The sequence below is a fragment of the Tachysurus fulvidraco genome, chromosome 12 (assembly GCF_022655615.1).
Source record: "Tachysurus fulvidraco isolate hzauxx_2018 chromosome 12, HZAU_PFXX_2.0, whole genome shotgun sequence".
Lineage (NCBI taxonomy): Eukaryota > Metazoa > Chordata > Actinopteri > Siluriformes > Bagridae > Tachysurus > Tachysurus fulvidraco.
This window is the reverse complement of record NC_062529.1, coordinates 14,678,183-14,701,076: the sequence shown is the minus strand read 5'-3', so window position 1 is coordinate 14,701,076 and position 22,894 is coordinate 14,678,183. Positions and strand designations below refer to the sequence as shown.

General features: G+C 40.1%; 1 protein-coding gene across 1 annotated transcript; it reads left to right on the top strand.

The window, feature by feature from the left end:
- Positions 1-266: 266 nt before the first annotated feature.
- On the top strand, positions 267-22,651 carry runx2a (RUNX family transcription factor 2a). The gene is made up of 6 exons (XM_027172115.2): positions 267-1,375; positions 2,508-2,664; positions 5,628-5,732; positions 15,527-15,703; positions 16,205-16,366; positions 19,131-22,651. The coding sequence occupies exons 1-6, from the start codon at positions 1,091-1,093 to the stop codon at positions 19,616-19,618; spliced, it is 1,374 nt and encodes a 457-aa protein (XP_027027916.2). The 5' UTR covers positions 267-1,090; the 3' UTR covers positions 19,619-22,651.
- The last annotated feature ends 243 nt before the right edge of the window (positions 22,652-22,894 follow it).

Here is a 22,894-nt window from a genome sequence, read left to right as displayed (position 1 = left end):
ATGCCATAGTGATTCATAAGGATCTGAAGCATTGAATTCTCTGTAACAATTCTCTGTTATGTATTATTAGTGCGTAAAAAGGCTATAAGCATGAACTCAGCAGCACTGTTAGGTGTTGTACAGCAGGTCTAATCTAGTTTGGATGACTTGTAATGTTCTGTAATGTGAGTTCGGATCTGAAACACAAACTGTATCATCCGCAGTATCAGTGTTTGTGGAGCAGCGCGTTAAAGTGAGTCATTCATTTGGTTTGTTTGGATTGAGAGAAATGAAATGTCCGGTCCTGAACACCACGTGCTCGAGGCTCATCAGCATAATAATCATCTCGCGTGTGCACGTATATAAACCACAAAACCTGAGCTCGCCAAAGCGCCTGCCTCCAAAGACAAACCGCACAACGAGACCAAAAAAGCTGCGGCTTTTCCTATCTTCTCCATCTCCTCCATCTTCTCCATCTCCTACATCATCTCCTCCATCATCTCCTCCATCTCCAACCGCAACTTTCGGAGGTTTTTTCTTTTATTACTGCGTCCGTGCCAACTTGTGGGGAAAAGTTGAATATTTTACGGCATCTTTGAATTAGAAGCTATTAGGCAGAAGTATTCGAGTTTTCCTCCCTTTTGACGCAGCATGTGTTTAAACCATTCGGGTTTAAAGCGAGACCTTATTCTGCTTTTCCTCCTGGATGCGCGTACACTCGCTTTTCTCTCGGACCTTCGCTTCGTTGTCTGTAAACTTCAAACCGCGGAAAAACGACTGAGTTCGATCAAGAACAGAACGATGCCTCTGACTCTTTTAAGCTGAAAAAAGCAGCCAAACGACAAAGATCGCGCGCGAGGCTTTGAGGCTGATTCTCACGAGGAACGAGTTATTTCGATTTCACCTTCGAGGGCGCGCGCGCGCACATGCAACACAGACAGGACGCCGCTTTTCCACTATGACATACTAGAGAACCGTTAACGCGTGTCCAGAGCGCGAGCGCTCAGAGGGGCTCAAAAAAGACTATTAAAAAAAACAGACTGGCGATTTGATCTGAAGCAGCCTGACGGTCTGATTTGTGTGTGTACGTGCGTGTGTGTGTTTCTGTGTAATGCGCATTCCGATAGATCCGAGCAGCAGCAGGAGGTTCAGCCCGCCGTCAAACGGAGTGCAGGCTCTGCCCGGGAAAGCGGCGGATGCGAGCGCGGCGGGAGCGACGCAGCACGAGGCGAACACGGCGGCGGTGCCGAGACTGCGCACGCACGACAACCGCACCATGGTGGAGATCATCGCCGACCACCCCGCCGAGCTCGTGCGCACCGACAGCCCCAACTTCCTCTGCTCCGTGCTGCCGTCTCACTGGAGGTGTAACAAAACTCTGCCGGTCGCCTTCAAGGTGAGTCCCGATCGAGCCCGGTTCTGAAGTCCAAATTCATAATGTACAGTATATATATATCTTTATTATTATATAGAAATGCACGTGCTTTATTGCTCTAACATAAACGTGTAGAAAGCTTTATGCCCAAAAGTGCTTTTCAGTTCCAGTAATGGTAGAAACAAGATGATGGAAAGTGCAGCAACAATCGCACCACTGTTTTACCTTTTCTGCACATCAACTAAAGTCATTCTAGGGTTCAATAAACAGTAAAAATAGATTCGTGGTAAACAGATCCCTTAATCTACTCCAGAGTGTCCTTACATCCATCTCCATGTTATTTTAAACCGAATACAGTTGCCTTTATGGCTTTTGCAACTTGAGCTGTAAAGTAAAGGAACAGGAAAATTGTTAGCAAAAATGCAAAAAGTGCAAAAAAAAATGCAAAAAAAAAAAGCTTAAAACATGTGGGTCTGATTTGCTAAAGTTTGAGTATTTGGTATTTGTTAAGGTTTTATGAGGTACATAGTTTTAATCAACCCATTGTTCCTGCGTGATGAGTGAGTCTATTCCAAACAGAATTAAATCAGACAAACTGTTATAGAGTGTGGATTTTTTTTTTTTATCATTTGCATTTCTAGAATTTTTTTATTCATTTTACTGATTTCAGGCCACATGTGGATTTTTCTCTATGCGATTTCAATGTAATTTATACCTCAGTTTTTAAGTGTACTGTATTTCAGTATTCAACTACAAACCTTTTGTTTTAAATGTGTGGTTTTAAAACTTGCATGAGTAATTATCATTTTCTTGCTTTAATCATACATTTCGGTGGCACTTTCATTTTCATTTTGATTTGCACACTTGAATGAAAAACTGGATCTTCACAGCACATTATATATAAATACACACACACACACACACACACACACACACACACACACATATATATATATATATATATATATATATATATATATATATATATATATCTTAGTTATATATGAGTTATATTAGCTCATTATAGCAGTCAGTAAATTGTTTTTCTTATTATCATTAAGTGGGTGTGCTCAGAGATTAGCTGATAATTACTTACTGAAAATATTAATTCAAACAAGGGCATGGAATGACAGTGTTCTTCGTCCTGGTCCAGGTTGTTGCACTGGGGGACGTTCCTGATGGAACCGTGGTTACAGTTATGGCAGGAAACGATGAGAACTACTCGGCAGAGCTGAGGAATGCCTCAGCCGTCATGAAGAATCAGGTGGCACGCTTTAACGACTTGAGGTTCGTCGGGAGGAGTGGGCGAGGTCAGTATCTTTTGTGGATTTTCAGTATAAACATAAGTATTAGAAATTTTTTTTGTGTGTGAATCACATGATGCAGCAAAACCACATGTAGCAGCTCCTGTTTACAAGGCAAGAAACAGAGCGTAGTAGTGAAACCTCTGCATGTGGTAGATTATCTATTGAGATACTAAACCGCACTTTTACCATGGATGCACAGCATGGTTTAACAAACAGTTCATGACTGGGATTCATGAATATGCATCACGTCTACGATTGATTACTGGAGGCCTCTGAAGTTGTATCAGTTGAAAGCACATGTAAACATGCTACTGAGAGATTGCTGCATTATATGTCACGGAATGTAATTTGAGTACTTCCTTGCTAAAGGACAAAAAAAAAACGAAAGAAAGCGTGCGGGTATGTTTAAACATTTCTGCCTTTGAAGTTCGAGCTTGTGATTTTCATGATAATTATTTATAAGGATATTTTACAAACATATGTATTTATTCACTTTGCACTGAGGTAATGCAGTTTACAAACAGATGCTCTATGTGAACGTGGGCCTAAAGTGCACACAGGCTGGGCACGTGTAGATGAATACTGCTTTTGATATGGGAGTAATTACTGCTAAAAAAAAAAATAGGCCTTGTGATCCTTTGGAAAGACCCTTGTTCAGAAAGCAGGCCTTTGAAGAAGACAGTACAGGCAGATGGATCAGAAGAGCGAGCAGTCTGATGCTGGAGGCAGGCGAGCCTCCCTGAGTGTCGTCCAGACTTGCCTTCTTAATCTTTACGGTCCCTTAGAGTTAAACACTTAGGTGTTCACTTAAGGAACCCTAAAAGGGCCTCATTTCAAAGCCTTAAAGAACAAAACGTGTTAATAAATGTTCAGTTGAAGATGACATGAAATTCAAACAAGGTAATATGAAAGTATAATTAGTTGGTTATAAATATTCTCTTCTGAAGCAGACCTGTCAGTCTTTTTTTTTAAAGTGGACATGGTGAAATGAACAGTATTTGCAAAATCTGCATTGACAGATATCTGACTTCCTTCTAGCCGCTGGCTCAAGCGTTTTTTTTGTTTGTTTGTTTGTTTGCTTGCTTGTTTAATGTAATACGTATCCCTACACACATGCCTTAGCATACTTGTGTGTACAGTATATGTGAAACAGAGAGAGTGTGTTATCTCTGTGCAGCTGTCACAGAGAAGAGGGCTCTGGCCCGCACTGAAACATACACCTCACCAGGCTTGGGTTTCTCCTATCTCTGATACGAGATCTGCAGGCGGAAGTCACAGGGGAAGGTAGCAGAGCATAAGGAAATTAAATAAGGGAAACAATCCTGCATGCAACAGATGAGACTTAGATATGAACAACCAAAATCAACAAGGCTGAAAATGAAAAAGAGATAGCCTTACACCCTTCTTAATCTGTCGTCTACTTTCAGCCAAACGTTCATAACATGATTTACAAAGTCAACACTTTGCTACTAAATCAATCAGTGTCCATAATTAGCAAACTGGATTGACAAGGTATAGCTATTTTCACAGTAATTCTGTCAGAAAATGAAAGTCGGCATTGAGGGAACTGTTGTGAACTCAGAAACCTGAGCAACGGGAGAGGGTGGTATTGGGGGGGTATTTTTAGTTGGTGGTGTGGAGTTGCTTGATGCAGGGGAGAGGAGGGCGTTGGTCTGGTGGCTGGGCACAGCGCTAGCCTGCGGTGTGGCTTCGGGATCTGGTTACTGGGAAGGGCTGGGTTGGGTTTGATTGTTGGACACAAACTTGCATTTTGGGGGCTTAAGGACAGATTCCTGAGGGAGAAAAAATGAGAACGAATATAGCAGCAGCACACACAGCAAGAGACGCGATTTACAGTAATAGCCTCAGTGAAATAGTCAAGGTCAGAGCTTATATACAATGCATGGCAAGTGCTTCTGGAATGGTCTTTTTATGATCACAGGCTCCGTGTTTTGACAAGGCAACAATCAGAGGTTATTTATATATATATATATATATATTGTGTTTCAGTTTGATATTTTTTTTTTGTTCTTAAGTTTCATAAAAGAGATTTGCACATTGAAGCAAATAAAAGAAACACACACAAACCCAATCTGCAAAGTTTTGAGCCAGCCGCGCACCCTGATACACATGCAAAGCGGAGCAAAGCTGGCCGCTCCACTGAGTCACTCATTTTCCGCCCACCTCTTCCTGTCTCAGCAGCAGATTGCAGCTCAGAGAATGTGTCATGCCTGACTTCACAGCATACTTTGCAGATTACTCTTGTTGCTGAGTTTGTTACTTTTGAAGCCACTCTGGAGCTTCCTGTGTTGTGCTCACAGAGTGACATCTATTAATATTTCTGCTGCGTGACAACATCCACATAGCTCACAGCATGTCAGATCAAAGTTAAAGACCTTTTTCGATTTTTCGATCCCGTTCTTAAAGTGATATGTTTTGTAATTGCATGAAAGTTGTAAGTTAAGATTTGGTCTTAACTTACAACAAAGTGGATGTCTGAAGTCTGCACTAAATGAAAGGTCATGTGAGGATAGATGAGGCACCATGGGGACTGTCTTTGGGGTTGTCTTTACATTCAACGCCTTCAGCACAGTTTTATAGCATCAGTCTGAGCGTAACGGAGAACGACTCCATGCTGGGTAGCAGGTTATAAAATAAAAAACTACCTCATTGTCATACATTGAAATAAAGCTATATTAGTGCTATAGGAAATGACTGATGCACTGTGAGCATTATCTGCAGTAAATGCTGACACAATGGACATTTTGCTCTGTTTTTTTTTTTCCTTTTGACATTGCTGTCTATTGTTTCCTCAGTGTTTCAAACGTTATGTACTCCCATGGCAGTTAAAATCCCACAAGCACCGTCATCACCAGCAGCAAAGAAAATGCAAATGCACAGCGTGCAGTGAATGTGGCACATTGTGCTGCGTACTAACGGGCTATGAACCTTTTTGTGTCTTGCAGGAAAGAGCTTCACTCTGACAATCACAGTATTCACCAACCCTCCTCAAGTGGCCACTTACCACCGAGCCATAAAGGTCACAGTGGATGGACCACGAGAACCAAGGAGTGAGTAACCCCCAAATATCAACCGTCATGTGATAATGATTAAAAGCGCACAAAGAGGTGCATGCATGCATGTAAAACCACTCTGAGAGATGAATGGTGCGGTTCGACCACGTGCCGCCCCAGCTGGCATTTTGCCCCTTTTCTCAGCCCAGAGGTGGGAAGTAGGGCCAGAGTCTGTGGGCTGGCGGGAAAAAGATGATGGATGAATGGATGCATGGATCGTGTTAGGGCACTGTTTTAAAAAATGGATCCAGCATGCCTGAAAGCACAAAGGCAGCCTTTGAGCAGCAACAGGCATGCTAAGTGAGAGGCAAACACAAACACGTGCTGTGGAGCCGTTCGCCTTACGCAAATGTTTACTGTATCTGCCTCTTGTCTGCATCCTTCAATGTGTAGTGCCAGCCGCTCAACCTTTAACCTAAAGCCCACTCTTTAGCATGCGTATGCACACACACACACACACACACACACACATACACACACACCTAATAATGTCTAGAGGCGATACGCGTCATTTTTAAGCTGCTAATTCAGGGTTACTGTGGATTGTAAAAAGAGAGCATTTTAATATTTATTGCAAACTAAAGTCAGACTTGTTGTTCTTGCTGTTTTAGAAATCATTTAATGTTTATTTCTTATTTTTGCCTAGCATGGGTCACTTCACACAGTTTGAATCCCGTATCATTGCAGTCTAGAACGAAGAACACTGTCTGGCAAAAAATGCTTCAGTCACTGTTCAGCTTTGAAAATGGACCTTTCATCAGAGTTAATGTTATAACTTGCACAAAGCAAAGAGCGTTTATGTGCTTCATGCTTTAACACAGAACATGAGTGTTCTTTTTACCTGGAGAAAAAAAAAAATAACATGGCTGCTGAATTTCAGTTTTCACACGAGGCCCCCGAAGCTGTAAATACACACAAGCTGTCATAAATGACTTTCATGTGGCACAGAAAAGAACAAGAGCCTCACACGGTTGAGTGACTGTTTAGGTTACAGTCTGTTGCAGATTGACATTATGGTCAAAGGTCTGCAAAACACAACCTTTTTGTGGTAAGACTGATCATATAATCAGGCTTGGATTGCTGTGCCTATTAATCCAGACTGACAGATTGTAAATATCTCCTGTCATCATTTGTGCATCATTTATTTGATAGAACTCCAGGTTTTATGATGTGACATGACGGTTACAATCATTTGAATAACATTCCTGTTTACAAGTCAATGAGGTCCTTAGCAACCACCTTCTGACATCATGGACTTTTTGGTAAACGATTGTGTTAGATTGTGCACTTCCTTTTTTTTCTCACTACACATAATGCATTTGCATGCATTTAGAAGCGCAACACTTCTCTTTAAGTCTGCTTCCCTAACCATCTGCTTGTCTGCTGTCACAAACGTTCAGTACTTCTGCCATCACCCGTTAAGCAGTACACTGTGTGCTGTACACCCATAATAGTGTGTTTGTCTTTAAAAAAGGAGAAATAGCAATATGGGAGCCAAGCAGCCTGGCACACAGCTGTTCCTACCACAATTTTATTCTTATATATATATAGATATATTTTTGACAGCTAACTATTTTTGGCTGCAAATTCAATACTATCACTTCACAAACAGCATGTATTTTTTTTCCTTCTCCTGTTTCTCTCGATTAACACATCTGGCAGCAGATGTTTGAAACCATTTCATATCGTGTGGGATCATTATTCATCATGGAATTAAAAATACCCCATGGCATCAGTGATTTGACAGTCTTTAAGCTCACACACCCCTGATTCATCTCAGCTTTGTTGCAGTTTTGTTTCAAGGCAAACAGAAGCCAACGTCTGCTTGACATGGCCTCTGTTGATGTAAACAGTAGGGGTTTAGTGGAGTGTGTGTGTGTGTGTGTGTGTGTGTGTGTGTGTGTGTGTGTGTGTGTGTGTACATGTATCGCTGGATATTGTGGGACTGAATGGTTACAGTGATAGATTGATGGTTTAAATGGGTTCTTCTAGATAGGTTTGTTTTATTTTTTTCAGTTCATAGTTTACTTTTCCAGGCAGAGGGTAGCGTTGCTGCTTCACGGCTCCATGCTCCAGGCTCCCTGCTTCGTTCCTGTCTGTGCATGTTTATGTGCATGTGTTCACATGGGTTTCCTCAGGGTTCTCTGGTTTCTTCACACCTCCTTAAATATGCTGATAGACAGATTAGCTATGATAAACTGCACTTAAGTGTGAAGAAGTGTGTGTATGAGGTAGGAACACATAGACCCACCACAAGCTTGAAAAAAAAGTAAATGTATTATATTTATTAAGCAAACTTATAGAGATAATACAGCTCATTTCTAATGCACAATAAACATCACAGTAATAATGAAAGTGTGTCAGCTTTAGCCAATTTCCTACTTCCTCTCTTCCTCTCAGGCAGATTGATGTATTTAAAGATAGCATTTAAAGCTTTAATCATCACCATAAATCACTTTATTTTGTGAAAACGATTAACTCATGCTGTGAACTGATTAAACGATTCACAGGACATTAACTTTGGTGATTGTGTCGTTACTGCACTTTTGTTCTTGTGCAATAAAGGCACATAGTCACAATACCTTTACATGCTAGCAAATAGATATAGCTTCTCTAACACCCCTTTATTTAATGGTGTAAAAACATTGTGCCACTTTTTAAAAAAAACAACTTTCTAAAATATACCCTCAACCTTGTTTACTTTCCCATTTGCTTTCTCTCTGTTTCTTGTTCTTTCTCATCTCTCATTCTCATGAGCTCTTGCTAAGCAAAAGGCAGGTGGCCAGGCAGGAAATGACACATGCAGAGGCATCTTGAGTTGTGCAACCTCCTGTGGGTGTGCAGTCAAGCTGCCTCTGTCTGCATGTTTATGAATTCTCCCATGTATATCACACACAAAGTCGGCAGGGCTTCAGGCTCGTAAACATTCCTGGACATATAATACTGACAGAATTCACAATGCACTTACGGCTACAAGCAGCAGCAACGTTACTTAACAGACACAAGCACTGGTTTGCGCGACATGCTAAGAGAACCGGTGTTGATTTGCACGGCAGTTTGGTGTTTTTAGAGCGTTTAATTGCTGCTAAATCTAGTAAATCCTCCAATTATGTGAAGCCAGAAGCTGGAATTTTTGATTCCAGCACTCGATTTGCACCACAGACTTCATGCAGCCACAGTTAGGCAAGATAACAGTGGGAATTAAGACGTAAAAATAAAACAAATAATTCATTATTTATATTTTATTATTTTTTTATTAATATTTATATGCTTACAATTTCTTGAAGGTGGATTTATTAACCCTCTTACAACTACACTTGTGTTTCACTCCATCTGACATTTTCAGTCAGTATAAACAAATGAATTATTTTATTGCCGCAAGTCTGAAATAAAATCATCAGAACACAGTTGGCATTCAGTGTGAGATGTTTTTACCTCTGTTTGGAAAATCATGCACAGAATTTTAGTGGTTGAAGGTAACATCTTCAAATTTTATATGCTTATGAATAAGCACTCAGAGAGCAGAAAAGTGCCCTAGTAAATACCCCTAGTCTAGGCTATGTTAAAACAGAAATACCACAAATTAATGCAATAAAGCCATGAGTGTCTTCTATAATTGGAGCCATAAAGCACACAATGCTCTGGCTACAGCTAAACAGTAGCTAATTATGGATGAGGAGACTAACATTAAGAATGCAACAATATTATGACTAAGAATCGTAAAATTCTTTCAGAGAAACTTTACAGTCCCTCCAAGATTTCATGATTTTCAATCAAGCACACTGCAATTATTCAGAGGACCTTGTAAATGACCACAGGTTTTCTCCAGATGTGACGTCATCACAACATGCATTCAGCCTGTTCTGCAAATTATGTACATTGAACATGAGTACAGCTATAATAGGAAGTAATTACATATGTGTTCACTGGTACTGTAGGAGGTTAAAAGAAGAAACCTCAGCTTTCAGTTCTGGCAAAAAAAAAAAAAATAAAATGCCACAGCGAAATCAGGTATTTTTGGTCACAACAATTACACAAAAAACTTCTGGAGGTACTGACTTTACAGTTCAAATTCAAACTGTTACAGAAATATTGACCAGATCCACAATATCTCAGAAAAGTGTGACATTTTAACTTATTATATCATCATACAATCCATGCCTTTATTAAGACGTTCACACATGTATTAAAGAAGCTTGACTTGCTGAATCTACTCCCAGTTTGATGAAGGAATTGAATCAAATCATTCTTAATTTACTGTACAGCAAATAGTATTCAGTCTGTTGATTCATTCAGATTATCTTTTATTTACAGTTAATTGATTTTCAGCTTCTCTGAATCCAATCCCGAAAGTAATAAAAAATAATTATTCACGATTTTCCCCAAATATCTTTTATTTCAGCCTTTAACAAAAGCTTTATGCTGTGCTACAAAAAAATAATATCCCAAAAAACATTTTCATTAAGCACAAGGCCTCACCTGAGTGTGAAGTGAACAGTGTAGTAATTATGTAGCAGGACTGGTGTAGTGCTGGTTATTAAGAGCAATTTCAGCTAATGGATTGGGAGGGGCTGGTCAGATGTTTAATAGAGGGCTCTGTGTTAGTCCATCTGCCGTGCCTGACACCCGGGCCTGCAGACCACCAGCGTACCAGCATTCTTAAGGACTTGACGCATATTTGTCTCTGATTTGCTGGTAATAGATCAGATAATCTGTTTAAACTGGGCTGAGGAGAAAGGCGTGACAGTCCAAAATCAATACAAGTCAATGTTATATGTGAAACCAAACATATATATATATATATATAAATACAGTATGATACCACAGGAGATACTATTAGTGTCGGGCATATGGAGAACATTTTTAAAACCGTTTGTGGAATGTTACACATTTGGGATCTGAACAAAGAATGTCCCTGATTGCAGAAATAATGGTGCACTTTAGTAATGTGTTCGATTTTGCAACAGATGGATATCTTTAGTAAAGTATGAAAAAGATTACAGAGTGATAATAATAGGTTTGAGGAATGTTCAGGAATTTTATTAGGTTTGTATGATGCATCAGGAGAATGCGGTTGTTTATGAGCTGTATTCAGGCACTCTTACATTACACTTACACTTAGTCTAATTGTTTTATACACAGAGCAGATAAGGCTTAAGGAACAGATGCAGCATTGGTGGTCCTGAAATTTGAACTCACCAACCTCAGAATATTAGTCCAACATCATAACCACTGAGCTACACCTTTCCCTGTTGTTTTTCTTATTACTTGTCTTTCTTGTAGTAACTTGTGCAATTGTTGTACTCATGTCCATGTAGCATGTTGTTATTAATGCTCTAGGGAAATTATCATTATCATGAGAAATTATGACTTCTCATTTAAGATCGTTTAAGATCTCTTGCTGTTCATACTGGCTTTCTTCGACCAGTGCAGACTCATTTCAGCTGGATGTTACCGTTTTGTCTTTGAGATAATATACCGCAGTCCAGAGGTTCAGTCTCTCCAGGATTAAATGATGAATTCATGTAACATTTGTTGAGTCAAACGGAATCATTTACAGTAGAAGGCAGGTCTGGTGTGTGTATTACCGTATATTACGTTAGCGAGATGGAAAACACACTGTCTGTTTTATGAAAAGGTTCTGTATTTTCCGAGCTACTGCACGAGCCCGTGTGTTTTGACTGCCATGCAGACGGCTGGAAAAGAGCTATTGTCTCATTGAGGACTCCCATAAAGAGGTAGCCAGAAAGACTTCAAAGCTTTACCTCCATGTTTGTCAATTTCAGATGGATGTAAATGATGTTGAACTGTCGTTCTTCTCTACCTAGTTTTCTTTATTGTCATCCCTTTGCTTTCCTTCTTCAATCATCTCAAATGATTATCTATTAACACATAATTGCACCGTACGTTTATCTTTAAGGTCAGTTTAAACGTAACATTTTGTGGTGTACTGAACTCACACTTGCTAACAGTATAGAGTGATGTTAGCATTAACTCTGACAATAATAATGCTACTAATGTAGATCTGTTTACGTTGCGGTTTGTGTGTGGAGCCACTCTAATTACCAGAGCCAGAAATGAGCATTAGTGGTGAATTTGTGAAGTTCCTCGAGGCTTTGAACGTTTAGCGCATGTCTCGACAGGTAGGCTCCCACAACAAAAACGCTCACAGCAGGTCTCTCAGACAAAGGCCGCACGGCCCATTGAAAACAAACCCAGTCCGGGTTGACTTGCATGAGAAATAATCCTGATGTACTTTCTCTAAGCACACTTCCAATTGTGAAGTGAACTTAAGATGTTACTTGTTGGTGTTGGCCAAGAGGAAAACGTTGGATCTCCTATTAACGACAGCAAGCCAATGGCTTGGATGGAGCTACAGTATACAGTTTGGTAAAATCTACTAATATTTTTCCCCTGCACACACAGTCCCCCCCACACCCCCTGCTTCACTCCTACACCCCCACTCCCGCTGTGAAAGTCGCCGACGCAGCCGGCACAATGTGAGAACAGAACGGTGTGTTCATATTACTGTAACCATTTCCCTGCACAGACATGTTTAAAAAGGTTTCAGGGACTATGGCAAGCAATTTCTCCAGCAGCATCCAGCACTCAGGGTACATTCATCTTCATTTGGAATGCTTAGCCAATTTTCTAGCAGTGTTCACTAGAAAATATGCAAGGTGAGCCTTAATCCATCTCATTTGGTTTTCAGTCATAAAGTGAATTGTGTCATTTTTTTTTCTTCTAGCGATTCATTTTAAACTTTTTTTTTAACAAATTGTTTTTGTTGTGAAGTTGCGTGGCGTCTGCTAGCTGAAGCCAGCCTGTTGATTTATAAAGTTCTGGTAGTATTTGTGCCCTTTCTTGGCGTACTTTGCTTCCTGAATCCTGGAACACACAGACCACACAAGCGACTGGCAAATCTCCAGCACTGCTTGGCTGCCTTGTTCTCTCTTTTCTCTCTCTTGCTCTTACTCCCTCCCACCCACTGCCCTCCTTTCTGATCCTGCGAGCAGACAGGCGTTTGGCCTTGTCCCGTCTTTCGCTGCTGTTTTTTCCCCTGCTTGCTAATTTCACAGGCTCCTCACACGGAGCTGCCATATGAAATAATCCATTGTTTCGCTCTTCAGAGGAGTCAACCCTCCCCACAGCACAGCAATTAAAGAAATGAAATCTAGACGGATGTATGTTTCCCTTTCTTCTTCCATCCGTTTTATTCCCTGTGTCGCCACTGGATGATTGATGTACCCTGACGGCCCGGGCTGATATTTGATGTTGATGAGCGCTGTGGTGTTTAACGAGTTAAGGGTGTTTTTGCAGATTCGAACGCTATCAGATGGCAAATTCACATGCAAGCAGACAACTTTTCCAGAACTACAGCCTCTCAGTATTTATTCGTTCATATTATTTACTGTCCATGACATTTTCTTTTTCCGTAAAAGCCAGCTTTCACAGTTTTCCTTGTGCCAAAGGGTTAGAGTCAGCGTGTGCTTTCAATAAGCCTTTTTAATGTTTTTTTTCTGGTAGAGAATTGCTTCACAGCCTCATTATTTATGTCGGGACACGTACGACTTGCACAAGATCATCATTTGGGATACGATCTGTTGTTTGTTATTACTGTTATCTTCAATTATGACTCTAACCACTGACCTGCTGGATTTAATTATAAACCTAAAGTAAACCTTTTATTTCTTAAGGAGGTTGTGAGCATTATGGAATTTCCTTTGTTGCAGCTGAATCATTCACAGCTTCTGAGTGTTAAGTCTTACGTATAGTCTACTCACACGTTCATGCTTTAAATTACACAGGATTTCTCTCAATATAACTCTAAAAAAATAAAAAATTGAAATGCTCCAATTTTAGGGTTTATGTGAAGGAACATTTGTATAAAACAAATGTAAAAGCAGTGTAGAGTTTTATTGTAATTCTAGCCATATACATGTATACACTCACGGACCACTTACACCCTGTACACCTGCTTATTTATGCAATTATGCAATCAGCCAATCGTGTGGCAGCAGCACAGTGTACAATATAAAATCTTGCAGTCACCGTGAGAGATAAATGCGATAGGATCAGTAAATATTCTTCCTATCTTAAACCTGTTCCCAGTGTAGAAACGGTGGATGTGATGTGTAACAGAAAATGTGATCGTCTGCTGTTTTTGATGTGTTGTATTTTCTGAGATGCTGTTCTGCTCACCACGGTTGTAAAGAGTGCTTCTTTGAGTTACTGTAGTCTTCTTGTAAGTGCGACAAGAACCAGTCCTGAAATTCTGCCCTCTGACCTCCTCTCTCACACACAAGGCATGTCTGAAAGTTTTTTTGTTTTTTGCACTATTCTGCGTAAACTCTAAAGACTGTTGCATATGTTTTTGTAAACATGTTACTCAGGTTTCTGAGATACTCAGAGGAGTTTCTTTTTCATTTCCCCACATTTTGATGTTTGTACACTGTGGTTGGATAATTGGATAATTGTATGAATGAGCAGGGGCACAAGATAATCACTGGACACCATGTAGTGTAAGAAGGTTTGATAAATGGAGCTTAATAGCTAATAAAGCTATTTGAAATAGTTAGACAGTAATATATGAATACTCTTATTCTTTATACACTGCAGTTTTTAGGAGAGAATTACTTGGTGTACATGATTTGGCATTGCCATACAGTTACATTAGGAGCTGGCTGATGGTGGTGAGGAATAACTGTCCTATTCACTAACACACTGGCAGGTTTGTCCGATGCATCCAGCCTTGATATTTATGGAACAAGAAGCATGACACCCTCAGTGATTTTATGCCTCTAATAAAATTCAATATGGTGAGTATATTGGCAGATACTATTTCACGTCGTATGTAAGCCCTCGTGTAATTTGTGACAAGCTTGGTTCCATATAGACACAGAGGTATATTCATTCACCAAATCAGCTCGGTTAAATGAAATTAAACTGCTTGCCTTTTCCAGCGGCGGCAGCAGCAGGGAAGGTGCATATTTCTTATGTTTCCCTCAGTGCTTACACACGGCGAATGCTCCTAGGGATTACTCGGACCCGAGATCCTTACTTGTATCAGACATTAACCTTTGGACGAGGACTCCTTCTCACAAAGTGCTGTTTGCTCAGCTTAACTTCAGAACACAATCAGGTTTTGCAGGGTTGGAGGTAGCTGAGGCTCTTCAAGCCAGCTGGAGAGCTGCCAAGCTTCGGCAGAAGTTTTCTCTTTTCTTCTGTTTGATATTTACTTTAGAGCCATTCAGCGGAGCCGAGAAGGACTAGACAGGCAGGCACATTCTGACTAAATAGAAAAAAAGTCTTTAGAAGTCTCTTTTAAAGCTATATTCTTCTCCTGTATTGACAGAAAGGATGGGCTTCACTGAGACTGCTTTTGTGTGGCGTTTTTACAGAAGTGATATAGGCCTCCATATGTTGCTCTAGTACTCTCAAGTATACTCGTTAGGGAAGGCATGAACGATCTGGGTCAAGGGGAAGTGCTTATGACGTGACTGGTTATTTTTATGGGATGATGTCTCTGTTTTTGAAGGTCGTTTACCTCTCATGACACATACATTTACTCACATTTCTGATAACAGAGAAATTCAGTCACTGAGCAATTTGACTGGGAGCTTTTTTGGAGGATAACTAGTACGGACAGCAAAAAAAACATTAGTTTATTTTGTTGATTTTTTTCATGCTTTATTGTAAAATATTTGGCAAGGATGACATGCTGACATGTTTTCAATAACTCCAGCCTTGAATATGGTAAAGTAACACCTCGGGTCTATTCGCTGTTTTAGGACACAGGCAGAAGCTGGAGGACCCTCCCAAACCAGGCTTGTTCTCTGAGCGCCTGAGTGAACTAGAACGTCTGCGCCATAGCACCATGAGGGTCGGCGTGCCCACACAGAGCCCACGGCCATCTCTCAACACCGCAGCAAACTCCTTCAGCCCACAGGGACAGACACAGATCTCAGGTATGAGAGTCAAACGGTCAAATACCGTTTTAGATGAGAATCCCCTTAATTAAATAAAATAATTTGATCATTTTATTTCATAACTACACATGAATGCCGTACTCCGTTCTCTGAGAAGTTTAGAGGTAAATGTTTGCTGTCGAATTTCCTCCAGCCTGTACGGACACCGTGTTTATAAACTGTGGAAGGCAAACAGGAACAGATTCTTGTCTTACTCCTCATATTGTTGCTATTCGTCGTCATAGAGCAGACTCTCGTAGCACAGCAAGAGTAATAGTGATTTCCAGCAAAGTGTGTTTGTAATATAATCATTCTAAAATCCATCTATCCCTTGGGTCTTGCAATAAAACAAGAAGCAAAATGACAATAAGATTATGCACAAAGGCTTCAAACCTCCTACAGACATGATACTATCAACACTTATACATGTCATAAAGCTGCTTTGAATTGATGAGTGGAGACAGTCGGTTAATTTCTTCACTGGCTCTGTTGCGTTTGCAGACCCACGGCAGTCCCAGTCATCTCCGCCGTGGTCGTATGAACAGCCGTACACGCCCTACCTGAGCCAGATGACATCTCCTTCTATCCACTCCACCACTCCGCTGTCCTCCACCCGAGCCACGGGCTTGCCCGCCATCAGTGATGTACCGAGACGTCTCTCAGGTACTAAACATACCTGTGCCACCCACACCCAACTGCCACACCATCCACATCACACCTTCAGTCTGAACTTTTTATTTTGTTTTATTTTATGTTAAGGATGCTCTAGTTTGTATATGTATCCTTTTTGCCTGAGTATTTTCTTAATTAATTTATCCCATTAGAGATTTTGTCAATGTGATAATGTACTCTCTGAAGTTAAATCAAAGCAGATCTCTCCAGTTTCCTGTTTTTGCGTACTAAGTATCCACTGCTTGTATAAAACTTGCTCATCGGCAGATATCATTTTAGCAATGTCATGTTTAAAATACAGAGAATGACAACATCTCTCTTTGCCCCATCCCTTCCACATGATTCTTTGAACTTCTTTTGAACGAGCTTGAAAAGGAACAATAAAAAAAGAATAAAGTCACTGACTCATCTTCCAAAATATGCCGAGGCTGTAAAAGGCTCAAGTCGGAGTGGGCAAGATCTGTTATGTCCGTGCCTTTATTAATTGAACAAGAGAATATGTTATACACCCTGCTAGAAACAAACACGAAGTTCCTTCTTCAGTACACCTGTTTGACTCATTGCCAGGTCGTTTTTTTGAACTTCTTTCCCCTCCGGCTCTCCACCCTAACTGTGTTCTTTGAGCGCAGGGCAAACGTGAAAGTTGAAATGACTCGGCGTGGCTGTTCATTGCCTGCTTTTTTGAACCCTAGCCAGCTGCCTTGTTGGGTTTGATTAGTTTAGATTTCACCCCCTTTTCATCTCAGCAATGTCAGCCTTTGTTCTTTCCTCAAAGAGACACATGCACCTCTTGGTCCTAATGCCCTCTATTCTTCCTTTGATAAGCAGTGAACGTCCCTGTGTTGGAAGGCGTCGTCCCATATGGGCTCATTTTTAGCAGCTGCTGTACTGCTTTGTCTTGTCTTTTGTATTGTTCTAAACATATATTTCTTTACTCTAAGTACGGATGAGATAAAGACAATACTGCACGGATGGACAAATCAGAAATTTCCTAGATATCCCACTATGCAAATGAACGGTCCAGTATGATTGCACAAAAATGTAACTAACTTATCAAATTTAGGTGGAATCATTTTTTAACCTAAACCTATGTCAAGCTATTTAGCCAGTTTTATACATTTTAGTAAGCCTGACACATAATCTTGTAAAAATTGTCCATCCCTTGCCTGAGAAAGAATAATAATCAATTTTTCATCGTTGTTGTTGTGCATAGCCTGTATTTCAGCTATATAAATAATTATGTTATATTTGCAGGTTACAACTGGCACTATATGGTACTTAAAATAGCTTCTTGCAAAGTTTAGATATAGTTTGTCTCCATAATTTCATTTCTTTCTTAATCCTAATCAGGTATGTATAGGATATTTTGTGGCAATGTCCCATGACTGTTTCCTGTTCGATCTGAAATGGCAGCAATCTGATAACGTGAGGACCCGATGTGTCTCTAATTGGCCACACATGTTCTCTTAAGTGTGCCGATTCATCAATCAGAGGCGTGCACGCTAAAGCGGGCCTGCAGCTTTCCTCCAGCACACTGACAGTGACGACGATGTGGAGCTGAACTGCACTGAACTACAGCCTAGCATAAGGGTTACGTAGCGGTCGGTGGAGGAACTGATAAGGAAAACAGATGAAAGATGAGATTGGCGCCTGATGAGTGAGAGTGTGCTGGGGGCGAGAGAAGAAGAAAGTCCATTGTGGTAAATGGTCGAGTTTGGTGATGAGAAGGAAGAGGATTAGGGAAGTCTTTTTCTATATTTGCACTTTTTTGGCCCAGCGCTGCGGTAGCCACAGACCATTAGTGGTTTGTAATTTTTAGAAAAGCCAAACGAGGGTCTGAAAGAGCAAATCTGCCCCTTCTCTCTGGCTAATCGCAGACGTGCAGCCACATCTGAGGCTGCTCATTATGCATCCCATGGAAACTGTTTTCCCCTCAAACTGCTTCCATATGGATTCCTGCTTTATCCTGCTCTTATCCTGCTTTGATTTTTTTTTTGCAAATATGCATGTACACAGGAATACATAAAGCAAGCGTGCACTAGCAATAGAAGGTATGAGAGAGATCTGTCACACTCTACAGTACTGGAGAAATAAATAGGTGTTAATGAGATTGATTGCGATGCTATTTCAGCATGACAGTCATGAGAGCACGTGCTCCAGGGCTGGTAATGTGTGTGCTTATCTGTATACAGATTTTTCAGCTTTCTTGAACCCAAACGGACTGATTATTATAAATTAGGTAGTTTATTTACCATGTTTTCTTTGACATTTGGAGTTAGGAAATTTAGATCTCATCACTCAGTAATAAAAAAGCCACCGTTTGGCGAGTTTATAATAAACATACACAGAGTGGGGATTAAAATAAATGCTTCACAGCGCCCTCTTTTGTCTGTGCATTGAAGCTTTTATAACAGATACAGGAAAATTTTAAACAATTGTTATACATCAGTGCCCACAAACTCAGTACATAAGTCAGTCACTTTCTCTTGTGAAACCGTTGTTCTCTGATGTTAGGGGTGTCAGTGATTTTTTATTTTTTTTTAAATGTAAATACTGCCCAATTTGCAATTATTTTCCTTTTTATTTTAGCTGAACTTAAGATGGGACGATCAGCACATGAAGTGGGCGGCATCTCTGATATGTGAAATATAACTTATATTAAATGATAGAAATTTGCTGTATGGGTATTTGACAGCTTCCATAATTTGCATTAAGTAAATGTACTAAACACACTGGCTACTTTTCTATCTTCCAGGTACGTCAGATCTGAGCCCTTTTGCAGCCGACCCACGCCAGTTTGAGCGCCAGTTTCCCAGCCTGTCTTCTCTGACCGAGACACGTTTCTCTAGTCCCAGGATGCACTACCCTGCCACATTCACCTATACACCAACCCCTGTGACATCAGGCATGTCTCTAGGCATGTCCAGCACCACCCACTACCACACCTACCTGCCACCTCCATACCCAGGTTCCACCCAGAACCAGAGTGGGCCATTCCAGACCAGCAGCACGCCGTATCTGTACTACGGGGCTTCGTCCGGCTCATACCAGTTCTCCATGGTGCCAGGAGGGGAACGTTCCCCAACGCGGATGCTGCCGCCATGCACCAGCGCCTCGACAGGCATCAACCCCAACCTGCCAGCTCAGACTGAAGGCACAGAGGCAGACGGCAGCCATAGCAGCTCACCCACCGCCCTCAACTCTAGCGGGAGGATGGACGAGTCTGTGTGGCGGCCATATTGAAAGAGGTCAGCCATGTTTGGAGGGTTACACAGGTCTACATAACAATGCTCACAAGCTACGCAAATCTCTGCAGTAACAGACCATATGGAATTGGTTTCTAAGCACAAATGCTAAAAAATTGCGCAGTTCAGAGAGCAGTGTAACTATAGTACTTTAATTGACCAGAGTCCATGCATTATAGTGAGCTATCTGGAGTTCCACTGCAGAATCCGGTGAGAGCCATGCAAGCGCTCTGTTGCTGAACTGAAATGGTAGAAGAACTTTTATTGTATTCGCTATGCATTTCCCTGACTATTGACTGAGACATGTTTTCATACTCAGTGTATTTTAGAAATCTTTTAACACTGAACATCTTTTTTTTTATTTATGAGTGAAAAGTCAGATATATTAGATGGTACCTGATTATGTATATGCCCTCAGATCTTCTTAATTTATGTATAAAATTGTAGCAGATATGGTACAAAGAAGCAATATAAGCCATATAAAAATGGTAAATTATGCAAAGTGGTTAGAGGGACAAATTTAAGACGCTTGAATAATATTTTGGGAATGATTAATAACTTAATTGTATATTTACTCCTTAGTAATTTAAAATGGTTTTTTCATCTTTATTGTAAGGTAAACACATATCCAATATGTAAACAATGAAGGAATGATGTCAGACTCGGATCAATGGGATTTTTAGTCCTTTTTTTTCTGTGCTTGGGTTGTTGCTTTCCTCCTTAGAAAGCTGCGTACATAGGGAGGGGCAGTTGGCTTAAACATTGAGGGGCACTTGCAAAGATAACTAGACCCAAGTCTTGAACTGAGTGAAGCATTTATTTACACATATGTGACATATTCCTCTCTCAGTTTCTTTTCTGACTTTCTTTATCTGATGTTTTATCGAATTAATTTATTTTTCCATTTTTCTTTTTATTTAATGAGATCGAGTGAGTACGAGCAAGACCAATAGCACACACCGGTTGTCTCAGTCGTTCCACGTTCACAAAGAGCCGTGTTGAGGTTGCCTATATTTCTTTCAGTTTACAAGCCCCCTTACAATCACAATGTGTTTTAATCATGAGCTCTGAATACGTGTATAACGTACACAATCGATGTGAGGAATCGGCCTTTAATATTTAACTGGACCATAAACTGTGTGTATGAGGACAGGTGAACACTATGCAAAATAATTAATGTTTAAAATGAAATATTTCTTACAAAACATATCAAAATGGATGGCAGAAATATTATTTCATGAAAGTGAGAAAAGTTAAATCAAATGTTCCAGGTCATGTGCTAGAAGACTGTGTAGAACTGAATATGTAAAATTTCATAATGCAAATTTTGTATTTGATAAATTTTTTTTTTCTTGCATTCAGATAATCGGCCAAATTTAACAATCTAAATTGCTTCCTTAATACTGTTTTTGTTTCTAATTGTAATTCTAAACTTATTTATTACTTGGTGAACCATGTGTCAGATTGATCTCTTATTGACAAGAGATCAACAAAAATGTCACCGATTTTATATTTGTAATGGTGTAATTTTTTTACGAGATTTAATCACGGTCTTTGAATATATGTGTGTGTGTGTGTGTGTGTGTGTGTGTGTGTGTGTGTGTGTGTGTGTGTGTGTGTGTGTGTTTTGGATTCAGACAACACGTGATACTTCATTTGTAAATTGTAACTTAAGAGGCTGCGGGCAGCACCCTGGGAATCCAATGTAATTTTGTTTTTGGTTTTATCTGGATCAAAGCACTTCTTTTTTCATTTCTTTTTGTCTTTACCTTGTTTTGAATAAAGCCATGATGCCATGGGGGAAGGGGAACAGCTAAACAGCCAATCACCAGGTCACAAGAGTCATCACTTACTGCTCGAGCCAGATTGAGTTTACAACTAAAACCTGAATGCACATAGTTCAGCCCACTTGGAGTCCATACAGTAATGAAGCATTGTTTGATGCTCTTGTATCTGTGTGTGATACAGTACTGCTACAATAATAATCAGGGTTTTAACTTGGGTATAAACTGGACTGACTGCTGGTGAGAGCACAAAAATGTCCCTCTGGCTCAAAGTGATCATATTTTTTTTTTCATGCATCTGCTTTTAAAATCGGATTCCTTGTTTTCTTTAGGCTGTCGTCTTTTGGCTGTGAGAAGAGCGAACATGTTTACAATACTGCAAAAGACTTAAAGAACCTCTGCACTGTTACAATGATTGAACTATTTCTGATAATTGCTTTATGCCAGTGATGAATAATACCAAAAGGATAAATTGGTTTTGTCTGAATGATACGTTTAATTGACATCGCAAAGTTTCGCAAGCGGGTTTTGGGTTTGTGTCAAATAGCTAACAAATGTGCGGCTCACGTCGGAGCCCTGAGCTTTATGAATGGCCTAGCGAGTAATGTTAATCAGAAGCTGTGGTCAGCAAATCCGCTGCAGGAGTCGGTTCCAGGATTTTTCATCTCCGAGTGAAATCCAGCACACTTGGGGTTGACTGATTGGCGGCGTTCACAGCTTTGAGGTCTTTGAGGGTCACTTGGGTTTCATAACTAACCAAAAATGAATTTTCCTCTCTGATTAAGTGACCTAGTAAAGCAGAGACCTGCAGGCTGAGGACAGGAATAAGTCAATGGATTCAGATTGGCCAGTCCAAAGCAGCAAAATGCAAAATTAGGCACGGTATGTTAGGACATGTCTCTCAAATACAGTGTTTTGCTTGAGATATTCTGGAAATAAACCCTTTTATACATGAATACGCCTTGTTTTGAATAACCTTCATAGACATTTAGTTTGTAAACTGCTGCAGAACGTTTTGTTTACTTTGTCAGTCGCTTTCCATGCACATACTGTACAGATTTTTATGTTCTAGTTGATAAGTCACACATGTCTCACATCTTTTCATTGGTTGAACTCATTTATTTGTGAAACTTCCAGCAGTTTCTGTAGGACTAACAGGTCCTGTAAACATTGTGAGATATTTTAAACATTTCTAATGATTGTATCATTGGTCTTGGAGAATAAAAAGAAAGATTTTGTTAAAAAAATGTCTTGGCTATATTTTTCACACTACAAAGTAATCCAGACTGTCGGACATTATTATATTGGATGATGTGTGACATCTACAAACCTTTCTTTATTTTTTCCACAGAATCCTACCTTCAGAACTTGAACTCAATAAATGTGATTGTACAGCAGGTGCTTCCTAAGAAAAATGAACAACCATGGGAATGGTCAAGGGAAGTGCGAAAACTTATTTTAGCTTCCTTTTACTGAGTGACAGTTATAAT

Coding starts and splice junctions, on each gene's coding strand:
- runx2a (XM_027172115.2), top strand. CDS start 1,091: ATGCGCATTCCGATAGATCCGAGCAGCAGCAGGAGGTTCAGCCCGCCG. Junction 1,376..2,507: donor CTCTGCCGGTCGCCTTCAAG/GTGAGTCCCGAT, acceptor GTCCTGGTCCAG/GTTGTTGCACTGGGGGACGT. Junction 5,733..15,526: donor TGGACCACGAGAACCAAGGA/GTGAGTAACCCC, acceptor TCGCTGTTTTAG/GACACAGGCAGAAGCTGGAG.